This window comes from Gallus gallus, chromosome 2, assembly GCF_016699485.2.
Source record: "Gallus gallus isolate bGalGal1 chromosome 2, bGalGal1.mat.broiler.GRCg7b, whole genome shotgun sequence".
Taxonomy (NCBI): Eukaryota; Metazoa; Chordata; class Aves; order Galliformes; family Phasianidae; genus Gallus; species Gallus gallus.
In genome coordinates, this window is record NC_052533.1 from 93,296,170 (window position 1) to 93,318,142 (window position 21,973).

Below are 21,973 nucleotides of genomic sequence, written 5' to 3' on the forward strand. Positions count from 1 at the left end.
CTAGAACAAGTAATTTGCATGCCCTGCAGTCTTTCCTAAGCGTTGTCTATCTTTCTTTTAAAAGGCAGCATTAGAAATGTTTCATAATGAAAGAAACTATTTTAAGAAGGCTGACCTGACATTGAGATACATATGGGATCAGGCAGCAGCAAGGAATGACCTTTAAAATTAAATATTCTCACTCCTTCCATAATCTTAAGTAGCAGATGAGGGATAGTAGATGTCCTCTCAGCCTGGGTCTTGTTGTGTTATGGGCACAGGGAGCTATAAGATCACCTGTGTCCTATTTTGGATCCATTAGTGGTAAATGTGTGTTATGAAAAACTTGCTAGCTGATTTAATGAGATCTAAACCTTATGTAAGCCATTGTTAGATGATGTCAACCTTCTATTAAGTTTAATAAGAAGATCATATCTCCTCCATTTTGTTTTCTATGTTAGGTCTGCATCACAGACTGCTACTGACTTCAGAGACCACCTGAACAACACTGAAGAATTAAAAAAGCAAACAAGAAAAAACCCACAACTCTTTAGAAGCTTCTTCGAGAAGACAGTTCTCAAACTCTAGGTGGGTTGAGAAAGACGCATGCTTGACTGAGGAAACAGCACCCAGTACACTAATATCAGAATAGCAGTGCTCATCACATAATTCCAAATTCAAGATATTTTAGAAAAGCTCAAAATGCATCCACTTCAAAGTGATTTTTACCAAATCAAGAAGGGGAAAATTGCTTTTCCTATGAGTGCTAGGCTTGTCTGTAATTGATGATTTGCACAGAGGACCATTTCCTATTGCCATGGAAACTGGGTTATGACTCACAACTTTTCTGAAACTTTTGGTTTGATCTTTAGTCTGTATGCATGAATTAAGGCATCTACTGCTCATTAATCCAGAGTTCGGGTGTTCTGGGTGTGCTTCTTGGAATTTTTGGAGTGGTTGCCTTGCACTTGCAAAATATACTATTTCCAGCACTGAAAATAAGTTTCAACCAAGGAATATCAAATTCCCCTGCCTACTGATTTCTGACCTAATAAAAACGCTGCACTCGAGATGGAACCCTTGTGTTGTCAGAAATTACAGTGCACAGTGAATGGTTTGCAAAGCAGCTCTATGAACGATCTCATTAGTCCAGGAGCAGGCCTGGAGCCGTACCGGGGAGGCCTCTGGGGTTTGTGGGCCATGCAGCCTGCGGTCAGCCCTGTGGCCTGGGGCTCACCCTCCCCAGGGCGTGTGGGGACCAGGGCAGCCAAAGCACTTCTTTGGAGGAAGTAGTAGTGGTTAGAACAATGCTGGTGATGGCTTCAGAACACCTCCCAGTGCTGTCTGTATGTTTTAAAGAGAAAAAGTACCTCCACATGCTTTAAGAGTTCGTTGACAGTAATTTGGTGCTGCATTTTTTCCCATTTATTGGATTCATCATAAAGCAACAGGGGGACAAAAATTGAACTAAGCTACTTTAAGTGACAAAATGACCAAGTTCAGGGTCAGAAAAATGTCATGGTATATATATATTTAAGCTGAATTTCTTAATGACAACAATAACAGAAAAGAAAAACAACACTATCCCAGCAGTGGGTTATTTGGAGTCTGTATGTGGTTAAATAAACTTGTGGGTTTTATCCTATGTACATTAAAAAAAACTTTTAATGGCAAAACAATTAACATCTAATTTGGAAGAAAAATTGTTGTGTGTATAATAAAAAACTGATGTTAAGAAGCCAAAGGACATAAAAATCAAAAGAATAATCTAACTTCAGGTGATGCTGGACTAGATCACAGAAGGGGAAATATAATTATATAGGCAAATTCACTATGGAGCATAGCAGGAATTGAGGTCGAAATGTAATCACCCAGAACGTAGCTTTTCAGGGCAGATTGTTTTATTCTTTCTCTGAACTGAAACATCTCTTAATGGTAATAAATGTTACACTGTGCTGGGGGTGTATTTGCAATAAAGTGTCAGAAGAAAGTTCTTTAGCTGCCCACACATTTTTTCATATAACGCTCAAATATTCTGTGTTTTCTTCCCCAGTGTGCTTACATAATTTTATTTTCAATGAGAGATTAAATGCCCAGCTGGAAACAGTGGTAGGTGGCAACTGCTAAAGCAAAGATATGAAATCTAACTGATTCTATCCATTTAGAGAGAGAGAGAGGTAACATAGCCTGATCTGGTAGATAAGTTCAACAGACCACAGATATAACACCTGTGAAAACTGTAACTGTCTGAGCCACTATGCTTTGTTAGAATTTCATTTGTTTGAGCTTTATTTTCTTATTTTTTGCACTCAGCAATGACTTCCTTTAAGTGTTTTCCATTCCTGCAGCTCTAGAAACTTTTGTTGAACCTTACCCTTTGAACTGCAGTCAAACCACTTAACAATCGGTTCACAGTTTTTTTCTGCCAGCCACTTAAATCTTGCATCCCTTTAAACCCTCATAGATATGGTAACATAAGCTTTGTTTTGATGTTCTTTGTTTATTTGGTTGATTCTATGCCAATGTAGCAATGCTTATGGTGACTCTCTTACAAACATAGAGATGAGTCTGCCCTGTTTATTTCCCTTCTCATCTGTGAATGAAAATGATGTTGTTGACTAAAAGACATTTAGTACTGGTATAGCAGTGTCCATCCAAGGGAAATGGCACTGCTCTAACCATTGTGGCAAAAAGGTACAAGTTTCATGCACAGCAAAGCCTTCATCTACTCCATAAAAAATAAAGAGAATATAAGATGACCTACTTTGACAGTTCTATATTTCTTGTGCTTAAAATGTTCTCATTCTGCCATTCTCCCAAATTGCTCTTAGTTCCAGTTAGAATTTTTTGATTTTACAGGGACTCGTATAGTCTGAGAATTACAGATAATCCGCCGCTGACCAGCAGAGTGAAGCAATGCACAAACCCACCACCAGCTTCTGTGTCTGACAGACCAGCAGCTCACTCGTGTTTGCAGTATCCTTTTGAATTTCTAGATAAAATGAGAAGAGTTCTGCTTCTGTTCTGTCTTTCAGTGAGTACTTTTTATCACTGCTGCATTCAAAAGGAGTTCATATCTGCACAGTGTCTTTAGGAAGTCTCCTCAAAGAAGCAGCAATATCAGTGTTTTGACGAACTCAATGGAAATGCACTGCTTGGTAGCCAACAATGATAAGTATAAGTTTTGGGTTGGTTTGTGTTGTCTTCTGCATTCTGGTTTGGTTTGTATTTTGCTTTTGTTGCTGTTGCTTTGTTTTTCCAGGACTTCCACTGGATGTATCAGTACAATAAACAAGACAGCCTTTCTCAAATGCAGTAGAAGATCATGTAGGAAAAGAATGAATTCAGAGTGTCAGAAATGTCTCTTCATAGAAGTAATTAACACTGTCAAAATCTTTCCAGAAAAGCAAAATGAGAACTGTTTTAGATGCTTTAGACACCAGCTAAGAATATCTAATACCAGAATGACACAAAATCTGTATCTTTGTTCTCAGAAGACTTTATTCATCATTTGATGAATTAATTGAACTGCCACATTCTGTATGTTATTATATATGTATCTTTTTAGCAATAGATTTCCTGCTCAAGGGAAAGGGGGACGCATATATATATTCGTCTCAGGTTTAATAGAAAATACAATTGATTCAGCAGTGAAAAATATGTCCATTGAGACTGAAAAATAATACAGGAAATACTATCCACCATCATCTAGAACAGCAACAAAAGACAGCACTTAAAACTCTATCAAGACAGGAATTGAAAGAAAAAAAAAGACAACTGTTACAACAATACAATGTATCTTTTATTTTACTTTTTGAAAAATAAACAAACCAAAAATATTAATTGCTTCTCACTGTAAAATAAATACTGGTTATAGTGGACACAGTACTGCAAAGAAGTTGATAAATGCAATATTGTCCTTAGAGAGATTTTGATAGAGTATACTAGCCTGAACAACCAGAAACCTGAAGTTGTTCATGTGACAGATCTGTGTGTGTGTGAATAGCAACCAACTCTTTAAAATTATCCTAGCAAGGTTTGCCTTGGTTTATCTGTTTAAATTCCTGCCTGCTTAATGCATCAGATTATTCTGCTAAGCCTTTGAGCACGTCATAAAAACAGATCACTTCCTTTTTAAAAATCTCTTTCAGAGCAACAAGAGAAATAATGTTTCGATTAAAAATAGAAGGCAATTGTCGTAGGGAAAGAAATATCTGCAAATTTTCACTTATAAATGGTTTAAAATGAGCTAGATTTCAAGCTTGCTGGGATTTCATATGATTTCAGGTAAGGAGCTGTAAGAATAAAAGCATAATATTTTTAATTTATAGTAACATAAACGTACCATGATAATTATGTTAAGATATTTGGTAAGCCATCTTTGAGCAGGTATACTACTTTACAACCACTTAATGCTTCATATAGATTGCAAACATAATTAAAAAAAAAAAAATCTGTCAAACTCCAATGCCTCCTTGTTATGAGAACATAAAAGAAATGAAAAACCTATGCGGTCAGAATAATTAAATTTAAAAAATAAATCCTTATAAAACAACTTGTGATGATTCTGTAATGGGTGCTCTGAAGTCATACTGATGTAATATAATTAAACTTCCAGGATCTTAGAAATCTATGGTCACAGTTGCAGGTTAAATTTTGGAAAATAAAGGCAATGTATGATATTCTTTCTCGAACTGCAGAGACTAATTGAGCATATGAGTCACCCACTGCTTTATGTCAGTATAAATATCATTGATTTTTTTGCAACTGCATTAGCATAAAACAGATTTAAAATGTTGTAGTTAATCAGGCAGGACATTAAGATACAATTATGCTATTTCCACTAAAACAAATGATTACAACAGATATTCATGTGTTCCATTAATTTATGGTTTACTGTGAATCCTTTCTTGGAAAAGCTTTCCTGCCATGTAGGACTTTCCCTGAGCAAATGAAGAGTAAAACAGCTCAGTGCCCAAGAAGCATCTATTCATGATTTTTAATAAGGAAAGGGATTTTTATTTGAAGAATTGCAATGTATCATCATATGGGGGTGTAGAATGATAAACAAAATACAAGACCAGCAGAGCATAATTCATTGCAATAGAACAGAAAATTTGATTTGTCTTCAGATTTGTTGTTTGTTGTTTCTTCCATTTTATTGCATGTTTAAAGCTTTGGGAGGAGGTTGCCACTTTTACATGACTTTATTTGTCCTCCTCAATCTCCCTCCCTTTCTGTCTCCCACAAAGGGTGAAGAATTTAGACCTTTATTTGGTTAACATTTTCTCTAGCAAATAATTTGAATTTTCTCTTTTGAATATATTTTTACAGTGTACTCTAAGAGGAAGAGGGTCCTTGTTCTGAAGAATACTTCTTTCAAGCAGTAGTTTAAACAGCTGGGTTGGTACTTCTTGCAGCATTTAAAACCTGTTAAAGATTAAAGGGAGGAAAGAAAAATATGCCTGTACATTTGTGCCAAGTCAACAAGACCTTGGAGAAGGCACTGCCACTGCTTTCCCTGAGGCCTCTGTACCAAAGGTATTCAGTGCCCTTGGATGTGTTTCATCAGAACACAAGCAATGAAACAGAACAAGGTAACTTTAAAAAAGAAAGATCTCAGACCCACTAAGTGTGACAGATTTAATAAAAAAGTCCAAAAATAAGTTTTCCCCCAAAGTCTGTGTCCTCATGGGAGCTGTTCTGTCTTCCAGTTCTGCCACCTGGGTGACAAGCTCCACAAGGCCACCGCCATATGGGCTGTGGGTCTTGTATGCTCTGAGGTCTTCTCTAATCCCAACTCCTTCATGCATGCTGCAAGTGTGTGGTTCCATGCCCCATCCCAATGCCTGGCTGTACCAGTCTTGTCTCAGCCAACAGCAACTTCCATCTCTATTGCCCGATGACGCACTTCCCCTCATATTTTAAAAGAAAGTATATATATATAAGTATATATATATATATATCTATATATATGAATGTCGTCAAACTAGAAATAGTTAACAAAGCAGTTACCTGATCTTCTGTTTTCAGACATCATTACTGCTGAATATTTGGTGTCTGGATTTTTGCTTTGTGTGTTCTTAGGGGGAGAAACTTTCAGATTGTTCTGGGAGCCTGAACTGATCTTAGAAATAGATCTGCAATATCAAAAAACAATCTGTCACTTTGCTCTTAATTGAGTTTTTCTCAAAAGAAGGGCACAAAAATGGCTTAAGAAAAGATACATGAGATATCTTTATTTGCTATGAAGATAGTCTGTATCAGGTCCTGAATGCATCAACAAAAATAAGATGGCACATACAAAAGATGCAGTCTTTTCTTTCCCTAGCTTTCTCCTTGGACTTTGAAGTCCATTTTTCAAGCCATAAGCTTCTTTGCCAAAGATCAACTACAGATCTTCCTTGAAGACTTGTCTGAGCTGACAGTATCATACAATTCAGAATAACCTCAACCTCCTCAGGAGGATTTCACATCCCGGCTGTATTTAAGGGTATTGTTTAGGAAACATCTCAGTGAACCACTCTGCTGGCAAAAGGGAAAAACACCAACGTTCATTTCCTTAAACTGGCTTTTAACAGTTTTAAAGTAAAAGTTTGTACTTTTTTAATAGCAACGTGATTTACTTGAAAAGCAGAGGTGGACCAGGAGAAGGGTAATTCAGGAAAGATAACAGTTACATAGGAATGGCTGTGTTCTGAAAGCAAAATATCCCTTCCCAAGGTCCTTTGCTTGAGCACCTTAAAGTTTTTCTGCTCCTACTTTTCTTTCATTTAAGTGAAACCCCTGGGTTTCTGTAAATAATACCACCTTTCTGAAACTAACAAGCAAAAAGATTTCAACAGGAGAAGAACTAAGTTAACAACAACAGCAGCAAAAAAAAGGAACAACATACATAGTTGACTAACAGTATTAGTACATTAAATTCATAGAGACACAAATGTCATCTTTTATTTTCCTTTGTAAATTTGTTTATTTCAAATCTTTCAAATGACACCTTCCATGTTATTACCAGATGAAAATTCAAGGTCATAACATAAACCAATTATCAACAAAATGTGAAAAAAATCCAGTAGTATCTTCTTATGCTTAAAGGAGAAGAATTTATAAAATGTTTCTAAGGACATTTTCAGTATCTTATTAACAAATCAATGGCAAATATTTACAGATAAGATCACTGAATAAAAAAGGTTTAGTTCAAAGAAAAAGGCCTGGTGATAGCTCTGATCTTTAAGCAATTGCATGATTAAAAATGTAAAGAAAATATTAAAATGAATTATCTGGTTATTTTCTTGGGGTTATTTATCAGGTTTTTTCTTTCTCTTCTTTAAGTAGGTCAGCTTTTTTTTTTTTTATTTATTTACTTGAATAACCTTATTTATTAAATTTACTTTTTGTCATATTTTCCACTTCTGTTTTGTTCAGATGAGCAGAGAAGTTCTTTTGCTGTTTTAAGAATTCCCCCTGCACACAAGTAGACACAAACTTCTATGAAGTTTGGTAAATTGTCACAGGCAAACTGTCTAGCCATGAACACATCAAAGGATCACCACTTACACAGTGAACTTAAAAAATACCACAGACCTTCTTATCTCCTACCAACACACCTCTCACTTAAGAGTCAGCAGCAACATTGCTCTACGGTGTCTAGTTCAAAATTTGTTCAGCAGTGACGTGTCTCCCACTTCCTTAATCAGACCTTTATACTATTAGTACGTATCAGCATGAGCATATTTTGTCATTCAGCATAGCTTTTCTATGTTCAGATTCCATCGATTGCTTGTGATTAATCTTCCTGAGAATAAATAAATATGAAGCTACCCTTCCTGAATCTCAACATTTAGCAATATCTAGCCTTCATGTTGCAGCTGTGGTTTTATCACTAACAGTCTTATCTTCCTTACCCATTTAGGTTCTCAGTGTTACAGAAGAATGAAAATCCAGTTAGCAATTTGGTTCCAAAAGTGCAGATAATTTTCCAGTTCTAGAAATGTAAAAGCATAGTCTTTATCTAAAGACCCCTGAATACATATCCTCTTGCAGCGTGGGGGGATGAAACAATTCAATGTAGAATTATAACTTATATGGTTCAACCTGTGCAATTGCCAGTGCATTTAAAAATAAAAAAACATCAAGATTTTGAATATATAGATCATATTTTCTCTACATTTCTACTCTGCAGAAGGACTTTTAGTTTTGATCATTTTTTTCCTCTTCTGAGAAAGACTCCTCTGAGTCTTTAGTAATGTACCCCTAAAATGTGACTGTATCTAATTCACATTTTTCCAGTTTCTTTGGAAGAATTCTAGGTGTTAATTTCTTCTCTGATGTTAATGAATACATCCTAAAGAATCTTATCCATTATGTTACTGCATCAGGCATGCATGTAGGTTAATCCAATTTGTAGTCTTTATTAGTGCAATTAGATTAGATGCAGGATAGGAGAGAGGAAATTGAATTATTTGCCTTTATCCAACTACACTGCTCAGCCCTTCTGTTTAGAGAAATCAAGAACAGTGAATGGAAAAAGAGGTAATTTCCTTTATGGTAACCTAGAGGAAGACTGTCATCCATGGAGAGAGTTGTGTCATTTGTGTCATTTGTTGCTGAACTACCATTCTGAGTTGATTAGCCTGGCTTCTAGATAGAAGAGCTGATCTCCAGAGATGCAGAGGCCAAGCCCAAACTATTCAAAGCACTCCCTCCTTCCAGTCCATTTTCTTCATTCTCTTCACTGAAGATTCACCGAGACAGTCCCCTTGCCCTGACCATTTTTCTATTGGTCATGTTTAAAAGTAAAATGGTACCTGAAGCGATGTCCTTTTTAGCAATCTCCTGCTTCACTGCATTGCCACAGCCAAGGCTTTTTTCCTGGAAGAAGCAGAAGCAAGTAGATTTGTCTCTCTTTCTGCAGTATTGCTGCAGGCCTATCTGTTAAATCTTAAATGCTAATAAATCATTAAAAAGAGTGTTAACATATTGTGCTGGCCCTATACATATATCTTATTCTTCACTCTTTTATAGCAATTTCCATTAGAGAATCTAATTACAGAAATCATTGTGACATGCTTTGGAACAGTATTCTTCATTTTATGTTATCTATATATTGGATTGGGGGAAATTAATGCACCAGGAAATGAAATGATGCACCCAGAGTCACAGATGATGTGTATTCAAGTCAAGACTGAAATCCAACCCATAGATCTCCACTGTGTTTACTGTGCAACTGTTTCTATTTTGTTTTGTTTCTTTCTAATTTTTGTCTTAAGCCACCACCCTACAGTTATACATTCAGCTGTAAAATTACACTACACAGTTTTTTGCTGTTAAATTGTAATTGGCACTTAACAAACAATTACTGAAATACAACTTGATTATCTCTGTGAACATCTTCCTTTGCTTTGGGCTTTTCAGGATGGAGAGAAAATGGGATTACCGGGAAACAAGCGCAATGTTATGGCAGGCAGAGAACTGGAGTGGAAGGGACCAAGGAACTACTCAGGTGACCATGGCATGTGCGGTTGCTATTTCTGTGAAGGTTTCTTATCCACAGATGCTCAGAGAAATGTGGATTTTCCAGCCTTTTTCTGCTGGGGCCCGTAGGGAGAGTCACAGGTTAGAGGTTCAGGGAAGTGGGAGGGAAAGTTGCAAGATAACATTCCCTTATGTTACCTGCTCTGTCCACAGGCCAGAACGGCATGGTAGAGGCAGTGTTTATTTCTCTTTTTTTACGTATCTTATGTAAAAACAATGACATTTAAGGCTTGTACCTTCTAACAAATTTTACAAGTGAAGTCAGCTTTCACAGTGGCTACTACTTCCTAATTTGTGAATCCAGGCACGCTATGCAGGTGTTTAGAGTGGGCTTGTAATACAGTCTTTAGGAAGAGATCCAGTAATATTCTGTTTAAAGGCTGCTGCTTGTGGGTGTGACAAAGAACCCTGTTTTCAGGACCAAATAACTGACCAAGAATCCCTGGACTTTTGTAGTAACTGTGACTGTTGCACAACAAATAAATGTGTTTAGACAACATGTAGTATCACTGATACTTAATCATCATGTAGAGCTGGATGTTAATTTCTTAATTCATGTTTTGGTCTTAAAGCCATATGGAGAGAAATGAGCATGAAATCCAGAGCAATAAAATAGTAATTTATATAAAAACAAATAAATGAAGAATAATTTCACAGTGGGGAATTTGTTCGCATTTTGGAGATTTCCTGAGTACTTAATCTTAGCTTTAATTAAAGAAAACAGATGTGCAAGAAGTTTTATTTGTAATAATAATTTAAAAATATTTTCACGTCTATTTATCTTTTCCTTCAACTTCAGATTTTGTGAAACATCACTCATTTGTAAACTAGTATAAGCAAATGTAGCATGACAAAAAGAATATTTCAATGTAGAGAGATACTTTATCTTTTTGCCTCATTTGCAACTGCAACATGAGGACCGCTAGCCAGTGAGTTCATTAAAGACTTAAATACAAGAAACATACAGATCCTATATAGTTGATTAAAGCCCATAATGCCACATAGCATCCTGAAACCAGGCCTCATCAACTCACAGAATCCTTTTTTCTCCTGTACAAACCTCTGCTTGACTTCTGAATCTCCTCATTTCTTTATTTTGTTACCAGCAATCGTTCTATTTCCTGAGATACAATAAATGTAAGTAAATATTTTAATCTGATTGAAAAGATAGCTGTAATACAAATGAAATTCAGCCTCCAAATAATTTTATTCTATTTAGATTTTTCAGAAAGGATAAGATGGGCTATTGACAATCTGGGAGTATCTTGTGAATCCAGATTATGATTTTTCCAGGAAAACAGTATGTAAGTGCTGCACTTAGAAAAGATGAATAGAAGCTGGTTGAGCTTTAAGGCTTTATTGGTCCTTAAAACTTGTGCTGTTATAAAGTTCCAGTACTTGAGTATTAAAAATAATTGAAGTATTAAAAATACTTTTTGAGAATTAAAAATAATTGAAAAGAATACAACACATAAATGAAGAGTCTGTTAAAAGTAGGTAACAAGAAATTTTCATTGGGGGTCATTTTTGTTAAGTATGCATCATTTGGAATACGAAGCCCAGGTTTTTTGAAAAAAAAAAAAAAACAAAAAAAACAAACAACCAAACATCAAGCAAGGTTTTGTATATAGTATTTTCCTATTTTTAAGGACATTATATTTTTGCAATGAAATTATAACCTCTGAAGTGTAAGAACTATCTTCTCTTCCAAATTTCTTACTCCTTGAATAGCAGACAGATGTTGATTTGGGGTAAATGGCACAGAAGAATTCTATTGGCTTGTTCTGATGAAACCTGAAGATCTCTGCTATGTCAGTTATCATATGGCTGGAGATTCAATAGTAGTGGAAAACTTTTCTCTGAGGTGGTTTTAGATGTGAATTCAGTGCCTCTTCACAATTTTTAGAATGTGAAAGTAAAAAGCTCATGATGTTTTTCACGTTTCAAAAGTAAAACCTGCCCCCTGAGAACAACACGTGGTGTGCAGAGACTGCACAAAACTACATTGCCCCAGTCACTGATTCCAGTATTCTTTGAGATGGACCATGCAGCTTTCCTTGTTGCTGTTCTCCAAGTTTGTAGAAGTAAGATCACTTTCCTATTCCTGCCTATCATATTTCTTTCCTCTTCTTACATAATTACAGATATGATCACAACTCACAAGTGTGTCACTGAGTGCTTCAGACAAATGTTAACTCTCCGGTCATATTCATACATTAGAAATAGTTACAATATCTGGGGGTAGCAGTTATTTTTTAGTGAAAATTTTCTTCAAAATTTTACTTCTGATGCTGCTGATGTCATTTCTGAGTTTTGCTATAATTTCAATTTTTAATAATGTTTATAATTAAACTGGATGTCTTTCTTAGTTTTAGACAATGTGGAAGGAAGGTTTGTGGATTCAACTATAAAGCTTTCAGAGAAGATGAAGCTGGAATGTATGTATCCAAAAAAAGCTGTGATAATACAGACATCCTGGATGAAGCATAATGGAAGTCATAAAGAAAATGTTGCTGTCTTGCATCCTATCTATGGCATACATATTGAAGACAAATACAGAGGAAGAATATATTTTGAAAATACTTCCAGGGAAGACCAATCCTTATCCTTCAATAAGAGCACTTTGGAAGACGTTGGTCTTTACTGTTGCTCCATTGTAACTTACCCAGATGGAGTCTCTGAGAAGGTAATAGAAGTTATTCATCCAGGTAAGGAAATTTCTCATCACTTTTTTAAATTTCTGATATACACGAAACAGAAATTTGTGCAAATTTAGGAAGTATCTGGCTCTGTAACTTTTCAGTTATACTGCATATATAAATGCAGTAATTTAGGTGAAAGTACAAACACAACAGAAAAGAATTATGTTGCTTTAACAAAAGTTTATTTTAAGAGAAGTAGGAAATAAGGAGTGGAACTGAAGGAGACAGATGTATGTCACAGTACCAATGTGTCACATGCCAGACTTTGGATAGCAACAATCATTTCAGAAGTGGTATTTCCGTTGGAACAGCATTTCTATAGCCCGTAGAATCTCTTCAGAGAATTAAATTAAAACTTATAACTCTGCCCATGGAGGGTAATGGATTTTTATTGCTGTGCTTTATAGTGAGGGTGCTACTGGTATCAAAACTAAGGAAAAGGGAAAAAAAAGAAAAAAGAAAAACAAACAGACAAAATGGCAACAATGATAACAACAACAACAATAACAACAAGTGAAAACACATTTAGGAGTGGTGTGGCAGCAAAAAAAAAAAAAAAAAGAAAAAAGAAAAAGAGGGAAATAGAGAAAATTAAATGAAGAAGAACGAGCTTTTCTTTAAAAGGAATGTGCTTGAAGATGGAAAAAGGAAGAAGGAAAGAGAAAGATCAGATTCATTTATGCCTATGTACTTTCTGTGCAGCTGCTCATGTACTTTCCCTAGGCTCTCTAATTACCTGACTAATCTGATCTGATTTCCTTTCTGATTCTGAGTGAGAAAGGGGAGAAAAAACCCTTCTCAAGTATTTTTCCATGCATGCCCGTTCAGTGTTGGTCAACTGACAACTCTGGTGCAAAGTACAAAGATTCCCTGATGACAAGAGCTGAACTGTAGTCATTTAGTCCTTAGAAGTTCATTACACACAAATGATAAAACAGCCTTCAGAAGACAACTCGTTTTGATTATCGGTTTATTGGTTTGATAAAGTGAATGTAAAAAGAATCTCTTTCTCATCATCTCAAGCGGAAATAGACCTCATTCAATGTTTTATTGTATTTCACAGTTAGGAGAGAATGAGTTGAAGGAGCAGTTTAGTTCTGTTTCTTAGTTTGAAAGACCAAAAGATTAAAAATAATTCCTATCTGAGTCTTACTTTCAAATTTATTTTCTCTAAACTTTGGTTATTTCTATGTTACAAATAAATGGTTGAGCAGATATTGCAGTAGATATGCAACTTAAATAATTTCAAGCTGCACTGTTCCTGCCTTTGCCATTGAAGACTTCTGAAACTTGATTTTAAACAATAATTTTGCTAATGGAAATGGGATAGGAATCCATATCTGCTTTCCTTTGTGTATTACCTTTTTATCACTAAACATGTCTGCTTATCAAAGCAGAAAATAAGCCAGGCAAATTATTGGCTTGACTTTGAAAAAAACTAGAATTCTACTTCTTTCAGATTAGTTGCATAAGTTATTTCAGAACTGAAATTATTTCTGCCTTTGTAGTTCACTAGCATACTCATACAATTCAGACATTTGCATGGAAAGGAAATGTCCATCTGGTGGAAGAATTAAGAAAGTCCCTCAGGATAGGCTTGCAGTTCAGATCAGAGCTCCTCAGCTATGATTCCTTGAGTAGCTTCTCTGATTGCTTGCTCCAGCCTAGCATCTATTTTATTATGTAAAGGAATAACTTTTGGAAATAGTACCTCTAGGTTTTTCTGTCAGTCTGTTCAATGTTAATATAACTCTAGACATTAGAAACATTTTTTTAGTTGCATTAAAATAACCCAAGATCTGGAGATTCAGGTTGTTACTTACAAAAAGGAGTAGGCAAACTGGATCTCTTCTGTGGCTCTGTTTAACCGGAGTTCTGGCAGTGAGCTGATTTAACAAACAATAAGTTAGATGCATTAGAGGTCTGCAAGCTCATTTAGCCCTTCTTGTCTGGCCAAAGCAGTACTGACCTCAGCTATTTCTATCTGAATTTATAGTTAGTTAGGTAGTGCATTTCCTTGGGTTTCTACCTGTCAGTCTAATATTAGGTAATCTACTTACAGATTTCAGCACACTATAAACCAAAGAATTATCATTTATCAGAGTTATACTTTTAAAATGATAATGCTGGATATAATATTCACTATTTAGGATACCTCTCCTGATTTGAGCACTTTAAACCACAAAACTAAAACATCCATATTTCCAGTATATATATTTAATCCTGCTACAAAGAAGGATAATAATGTTGAATAGAAGTTAATCTTTTCCTATTTAAAGAATCAAGGTTTCTTAGAACAGGAAAGATCAATTTTGCTCAGCTCCCAGTAGATGCTCATAAACAAGATCTTTGTGTCCACTGATCTGGAGAAAAGGAAGCGTATCAACATCAAGGATGAAACATTACAGCTTCAATCTACTCTGCAAATTAAATGTTATTAAAAGCAGATCTTGGAGAAGGCATTTTTTTAATGTAGTGGTTATAGAAGAATTGTTATTAGTAAGGCTTTATCTACCCTTTAATAGTGCATTCATCAGTAATAAATATCTTAAATTCCCCGGATGACACCTTGCTTTTATTATATCAACAGTAAACTTCAATTCTGCTTTCATGCAGCCAGTATTTCAGCTTGCTGCTGACAGCATATGTATAATTTTTCTTCTCATTTATCAGCTGGTAAAGTTAGGAAATTGGTGTTTGCTTTGAAAGTTTTTGTATTCTTCACCCGGGTAAGAGCTTTGAGAAAGCGAAGTGTTAGTCTCATCCTTTCAATAGGAATAGATCTGTCTCTGTAGAGTACATATGTATGTATACATATGAATATACACTGTTAGATAGTTAAAGTCCTTGAAAATGAGGCATTTTTAAAGGAATTTTGTACTCTTTGTTATACACAAATCTGTCCAAAATACCAGAAAAATCATTTTATAGGTTACTAAAACTACTTCTGAATTATACTGCCCTCTTTGGTTTTTGATTTTTTTATTGATTCACAGTAAGCATAGATTTTTAGAAGAACGCTGTTTTGCCTTTACTACCCCAGGTAAACGAGCAATTCACTGTAAAATCCATTTCTTCTGTTTACCACAGTAAACCAACAAATCTTTAATAGAGTAAATTTATTTGTTTAATTAGAGAATTGCATTATGTCTAATGCTTCATAATTTATGGTTTTACTTTTAAAGATTGGTTGATTAAGTTAAAGTTGAAGATGCCTTTAAAAGGATGCAACTTTGTGGGCACAACATTCAAAATGAAATGTAAGCTTTCTTTGGTATATTCACACAGGTGAGTTTAAACTGATATTATTAAGGTTTCTGTGTTAAACAAAACTGAAACCTGGATTATAATTTAATTTGTGCTACCTGGCCATTTAGAAGTTTCAGATTTTATCTGTACTGACCTATTACTCTATGGAACACAGATATTCCTGCAAAATTACATAGGTAAGTATGTCAATGAGGAATCTGTGGCACAGACTTCAGTGAAAGCAAGCAACAAAATATAGACGTAGGCATATGATCAGATTTCAGAATTTCTCAGAATAGAAAAATAATGGAAATAAAATCATGACATTTGGCGATATAGTTGTGATGAAGATTCCTTAACCAGATTACGGTGTAAGGTGAAATGTTCTGCAAATGATAACAGTATACTTAAGTTTGGACAAAGTGTCATGGCTAAACTTCTGCTTGTTTACCCAAAAATGAATTGTTTTGCACTCAAATAGTTCAAAGTTGGTCTAGACTTTCATTACTCTTAATTAAGAGGTCAAGAATCAGATTCTGCTTTTCCAAGTGCTTTGTGTAGTTAAAAAAAAAAAAAAAAAAGTGAGTTCAAAGTGAGTATAATTGGTCTGACTCTGATTTGTCAACATTCTTTTTCATTAGCGCTTTAGGGAGCATCAAGTGCTAATGCTCAACAAGTAGATATTTCAGGTAGTGTCTCACCGCTACAGTAGTATTGAGCAACACAAAAGTGCTAGCAGGCCCTTTGAGGAACATGATTCACTTAAACTAAAATAACAATATTAATAATAATAATAATAATAATAAAAAAACAGAAAAATAAGAAGTCTATTATGTGCAAATTTCCACATTTACAATTTTTAATATGTAAGGATGTTATTAAATGAATCAGATTTCAAAACAGATTAGCATTGTAGGAGAAGCAGGAAAACTCTTTTTTTACGACTTTGCTTACTCTCTGGTCACACGTCACAAACGTCTTCACCCCAGCATGCCATAGATGGGGTGAGCCAGCTTCATTTTCCACCAGGGGAAAAAAAATTAAAGAGAGGAAAGTTTAATCCCGGATAAGGAATGACTGACTTGTAACAATGACCAGAAGTCCTGAGAAATGGAGGAGGTTATAGCTCTTGTTACAGAAGCCTTTTCTTGGAATACTATTGCCTTTGCATCGCTGACAGATGGAAGACCCTAAGAGTGTTGATAAATCATTATTTAGAGCATTTTTTGACACAATTGTAGCGATGTTCGCAATTTTTTTTTATTTTTTATTTTTATGTACCTAGATGTGGTCTCACATTGATCCTGGGGCTGTTTCAGAAGATAAAATATTAGGACATACTTGCTCTTTTTTTTTTTTTTTTTTTTCCTTTACTTTTGGCTAAGATTTCTAGGATATCTATGAAACATGAGAAAGAGCTCTCTCAGCCTGCAGAATGTTACCCATGCTTACTTTATTGGTAATTATTCAGAGGCACTGACAGTAAAGCAGTAACAGTTGCGGCATAACTACTTCACGTGTTACATAACTACAAGAGACTTTGACAAGCCTGTGCAGTGCTGAAATTCTGTAACATAATTGCAGAGAACTTGAGATTGTTTTCTGCCACCCCTACTGTTTTGTTTTATATTTTATTTTATTTTATTTCATTTTATTTCATTTTATTTCATTTCATTTCATTTTACTTTATTTTTCTACTTTTACATCAATACCTTGGAAAAGAATAGTCTATTTATCCCACAGGAAGATATCTGCCAGCTGTGTAAATCTATTGTTTCTTTCATCTTGTAATGTGAATGTATGTGCAGCAGTTTTTGGAAGAGAATTCAAGAGCTTTTTTTTTCTTTTCTTAATATTCCTACATTTTATGAGTCACAACCTGCACTAAACTAACAAAACCCATACTTTCTGAGAAAACTCCTTGCACTTTTTTTTTTTTTTTTTTTTTTTTTTTTTTTTTTTTTTATGAAAAGATTCTGTAGGATTGACCACTACTTACAATATTTCACCTTAAGGAACAGTTTAAGGACAGTCTTTAGTTCCTTATATACAGTCCTTAAATGTGTATGACTGAAGACTGATTTCAGGTATCATATAAAATGTGAGAAGCAGAGAATAAAGTCGCTACTAATGGAAGAACCATTAAAGTTGGAGACATCGCACAGGAATTGTTGAGTTCCAAAACATTACATTTCAAATGTTTGCTAGCCAGAAGGTAAAGTATTCAAAATGCAGATTTATATATATATATATGTATACAGATTTATATATATATATGTAATTTTACTTTTAGATAAAAGAACAAAGAAAAATATTGTCAATCACCATTCATGTACCTAAATGTAGCAAAGAGGCAGAAGGAATTCTGCAATCCTCTCCTCTCCTCTCCTCTCCTCTCCTCTCCTCTCCTCTCCTCTCCTCTCCTCTCCTCTCCTCTCCTCTCCTCTCCTCTCCTCTCCTCTCCTCTCCTCTCCTCTCCTCTCCTCTCCTCTCCTCTCCTCCCCTCCTTTTTTTTTCCTTCTCTAAAATGTTTTCAGGGAAAGGAAGCATTTCCAATTTCCCCCAGCTGGGACATTGATCCATTTGTTTATGTGGTCCTTTGCCAGACCTGTCTGTAATCCTTTGGTTCTTCTCTCTTCAATTTATCAATACAGGGGATAGTTATATTTGAAGGGACTTTTCTCAGTAGTTTAGTTTCAGCTAGATAGTAAAATATTACTAGCGATTTATGACTTTAAAAAATCATGCTATGTATTAATGGAAAATATTATTTTGTCTCAGTAACTTTTACGTCATGTAACATGAATTATGCATAGCTGCATAATTTTTTATTCTTAAACTATTTGAAATTGTTTTATTTTACTGTTTTTATTTTAATTCATGACTAAATTTTTTTGGCTCTGTTGTTGGTGACAGTTGACCATTTATTCAGGGGATGTCTTGCTAGCAACTTTGAGTAAGAATGGAAGTTCATTAATAGAGTATTTAAATACCAGCTGTACCATGAATTACTCCCATATTTTAAATAGAGTGATCAAACTCCTCTATGGGAGGAGACAGAGCTTTTCTATTCTTAGCTAGGATGATGATATCCATGCAACTCAGCCCTTACTTCTTTATTAATGTTCTTCTGCCTGCCAAAAGCAGTAGAATGTATAGATTTTTTTTTTCAAGTCCCTATTCACCTGAAATAGCTTGCTTTCTATTTATCTCTGTCTCATTTTAGATTGTGATTCATAGGTCTACAGTGAAACATTATCATCCCTTTAAAGGACATAGAAACAAGAACTGACCCTGAGGGATCTTCATTCCTCAGCTCTTAGACTCTGAGCTCCCCAGAGCAAGGGCTATCTCTGTATTTTACACAGTGTCAACCACATTGTCAGCACCTAATTAAAAAGAAAGAGGATGGAACCAAGAAGAAGCTGCCTTTTTCATACCTATGCTGTAGTCATTGACCTGTTAAACATTGCTTTTCTTTCTTTTTAACTTCTGTGCTGAACTGAGGATTGGATCTCCCTTCAGTAAAAATGGCTAGGGGAAGGAAAAAAAAAAAAAAAAAAAAAAGCCTATTTGGAGCAGAGCAGAAAGAAAGGCTTCCTTTCTGGAGGAAAATCTTGGATCCAAACAAATTACAGAAAAGTGAAAAAATCAGGTTGGAAAAGACTTTGCAAACTCATCTCATCCATCTCTATTCTGAGGAAGTATAAGCATCATCCATAACCAAGTCCCATATTGGAAATTTATGCATAATATTTTTGCATAGTTATTCTAGTGCTTAACCAGCCTTGGAATGAGATTTTTTCCCCATTACATCTAACCTAGATACCTCTTGTTTAATATAGAGCTTATTCATTTTAGTACTTCCCTTTGAAAAATAGAAGGAAAGCTCCCATATTGTCAGACTTCAGTCATCCCTCCCAGCAAAAATAGTTAACTTTCCTTCTTTCTACTCATTCTTTTGAATTTCACCATTCTTATATTCATCAGAATTGTCTCCAATTTATATATTACATTCTTAAAATAAATCAGCTAAAATGTTTCTGCTAAGGCCTCAGCATTACTGAATGAAGCTGAATATTTCGTTCTTTATCTTGCCTATATACATGGTTTATATACATGAGAAAAATTATCTTCCAGAAACAGAAAATGTGATTTTTGTTCTATTTGGCTAACAGTCAATTAGCTTCTAAGCTATTCATCTATTGGTGCTATTTGCTCTTTGTTGAGTTTTATCATCAGGAACCCTTTTGGAGGATCACGAACTGTTACGAAGAAACAGGATCCACATGAGCAAGTGGGGAAAAATATCCCCATCAGGCTTTCCCATCAGGCTGGTCAGTCTCAAAACTGGTGAGAGGACCTTTAACAAGGACAACAGGAAAGTCAGATGGCAACCCATGAATGAGCAAAGCTGGCTGGGTTGGGTTGACATGTAAGGGCAAAACCTTGAAAACAGCAAATCATGGCAGAAGGATGGCCATCTCAAATGTATGCACTCAAATGAGGAAATGCTGAGGGGCAGCATTGTGGGGAAGCTCTCATACATTTTCTGGAAACCTGCATAACCATCTGAAGGGTCTGTGCTCCAGTGCACACTGTAGGGAAAACAAACAAGGAATCAGAACTCTACGTGTAGCTACAGAGCTATGATCTCATTAGGATGGCTTCTACTACTCTTGCTGCAATGGATAGATACAGGCTCTTTGGAAGGACAGGCCAGATTAGCAAAGAAGGACTGAAGGGCCTGGCGGACCTCTCTTATGAGGAAAGGCTGAGCAAACTGGGTCTGTTAAGAAAGTGTACATTGACAACTTCAATATATTTGAAGTTAAGGAGATATTAAATTAACTAAGACAGTGTTTCATTTGGTAAAATACGTGTTAGGTTATGAAATGAACAGTGGTAGGTGAAAAGGTGAAGTGAATTACAGATTCAGATAGTTTTCTCATTGCACATTTTTCCCAAGAAGTAGATCCTCTTTCTACTGTTTATATTTCTAATGATGAACTTTTCTTTCAGCTGGTCTGTCTGACAGGCAATATAATTTATAATTCAATAAAGACAAAAAGAAATGAAGAGGAAATAAGCAGCGTAGCATGTTGATGATATATTGATTTCTTTTACTTTCCTACCTGGTTCCAAACTGCATAACACACTTACTGTGAAATATTTCTCCAATATATATTCAGTTCATAAAACAATCCATTAAAACAATAAATATGTTCTGAGATGCAGGGGAAAAAAAAAAAAAAAAAAAAAAAGGCATCTTCATGTTGCACTCCCCAGGCATTACAACATTTGTGGGGCTGGGCAGCATGGCAGCATGGGTATGTATATACACTGTCCACTGTTTTTCCAGCATTGGCTTTCCCTCCTGAGAAATATTTGTCATTAGGAGATAGTTTTACCATTCACACTCTTTCCTTTCCCCTCTCCCCTGCCTTTTCTATCCTGTATGATTTCAATTGTGATGTACTGTGTACTACGCTGACAGCCAAAAGACCCTGGGGTGCATCAGGCCCAGCAAGGGGAGGGATTGTTCCACTCCACTCCGTGCTGTGCAGCCTCACCTTGAGCACTGTATGCAGGCTTGGGCACCACAATATAAGGACATACAGCTATTAGAAAATGTCCAAAGGAGGGCTGCAAAGATGGTGAAGAGTCTGGAGGACAAGACATGTAAGGAGTGGCTGAAGTCCCTGGAATTGTTCAGTGCAGAGCAGAGGAGCTGAGAGGAGGCCTCATGGTGGCTGCAGCTCCTCACAGGAAGCAGAGGGGCAACGCTGAGCTTTGCTCTCTGTGACAGAGACAGGTCCTGAGGAACAGCTTGTAGCTGTGTCGGGGGAGGGGCAGCTGGGGTTAGGGAAAGGGTCTGCACCAGAAGGTGATGGGCATGGAACAAACTGCCCAGGGCAGTGGGCCCGGTCCCAAGTGCCAGAGTTCAAGGAGTTCAAGGAGTGTTTGGACAACAATCTCAGACATAGGGTTTGATTCTAGGTGGTCCTGTATGGAGCCAGGAGTTGGGCTTGGTGATTGTTGGGTGTCTCTTCCTACTTGGGATATTCTATGATTCTATGTTTCTCTGATAAGATGTGAGCAGTGAGGCACAAACCTGCACAGAGGCATATGTACACATGCATGCACATACTTACAACGTGACATGCATTTTTCCAGTATAGCATTTATTTTCAATCATTGTGATAAAATCATAAACAATAAGTGAAGGTTGAGGACAGTATCCTCTGTCATTCCTAGACATTTCTTGAACTCCTATTTTGAGTAAATTCCCTTTATTCTGAACTGATTAAATTCCTGGAGAGAGCAAAAATCTGAAATTCTGACCTCATATACCTTTAGGATTCTCCTGCAGGCAAACCCCAGCATAATGCATTTTCTGTTCTTGGATAAATTATTTCCTAACAATCAAATTCTGCTAGCTAAGAAATGTTTGTACTTGAATAGCAGATGATTTTCTTACTCTTATTAGCACCATACTCTCTCTCTCT

The 21,973-nt window shown here is 35.8% G+C and overlaps 1 protein-coding gene and 1 long non-coding RNA gene across 7 annotated transcripts in view; one reads left to right on the forward strand and one right to left on the reverse strand.

The window, feature by feature from the left end:
* Positions 1 to 440: 440 nt before the first annotated feature.
* The window catches only part of CD226 (CD226 molecule), a 40,262-nt gene continuing 18,729 nt past the window's right edge, over positions 441 to 21,973 (forward strand). For 4 of the 6 annotated variants that reach the window (XR_005857401.2, XR_003073861.3, XM_015282436.4 and 1 more), the window contains exons 1-5: positions 441 to 567; positions 2,839 to 4,266; positions 5,314 to 5,576; positions 9,394 to 9,481; positions 11,883 to 12,221. Coding sequence is in view for 4 of the 6 variants with exons in the window: in XM_015282436.4 (XP_015137922.2) it covers positions 5,538 to 5,576; positions 9,394 to 9,481; positions 11,883 to 12,221 (466 nt within the window). In the remaining 2 variants the exon portion in view is untranslated. Of the gene's footprint in view, positions 568 to 2,838; positions 4,267 to 5,313; positions 5,577 to 9,393; positions 9,482 to 11,538; positions 11,598 to 11,882; positions 12,222 to 21,973 lie in introns of those variants that run through there. The other 2 variants (XM_001235284.5, XM_040695646.2) reach the window with 1 other exon arrangement.
* LOC124417735 lies at positions 8,808 to 14,193 on the reverse strand. The gene is made up of 2 exons (XR_006938223.1): positions 14,039 to 14,193; positions 8,808 to 8,850 (listed from the first exon to the last, which is right to left on the reverse strand). It is a non-coding gene; the product is annotated as an uncharacterized LOC124417735 (long non-coding RNA).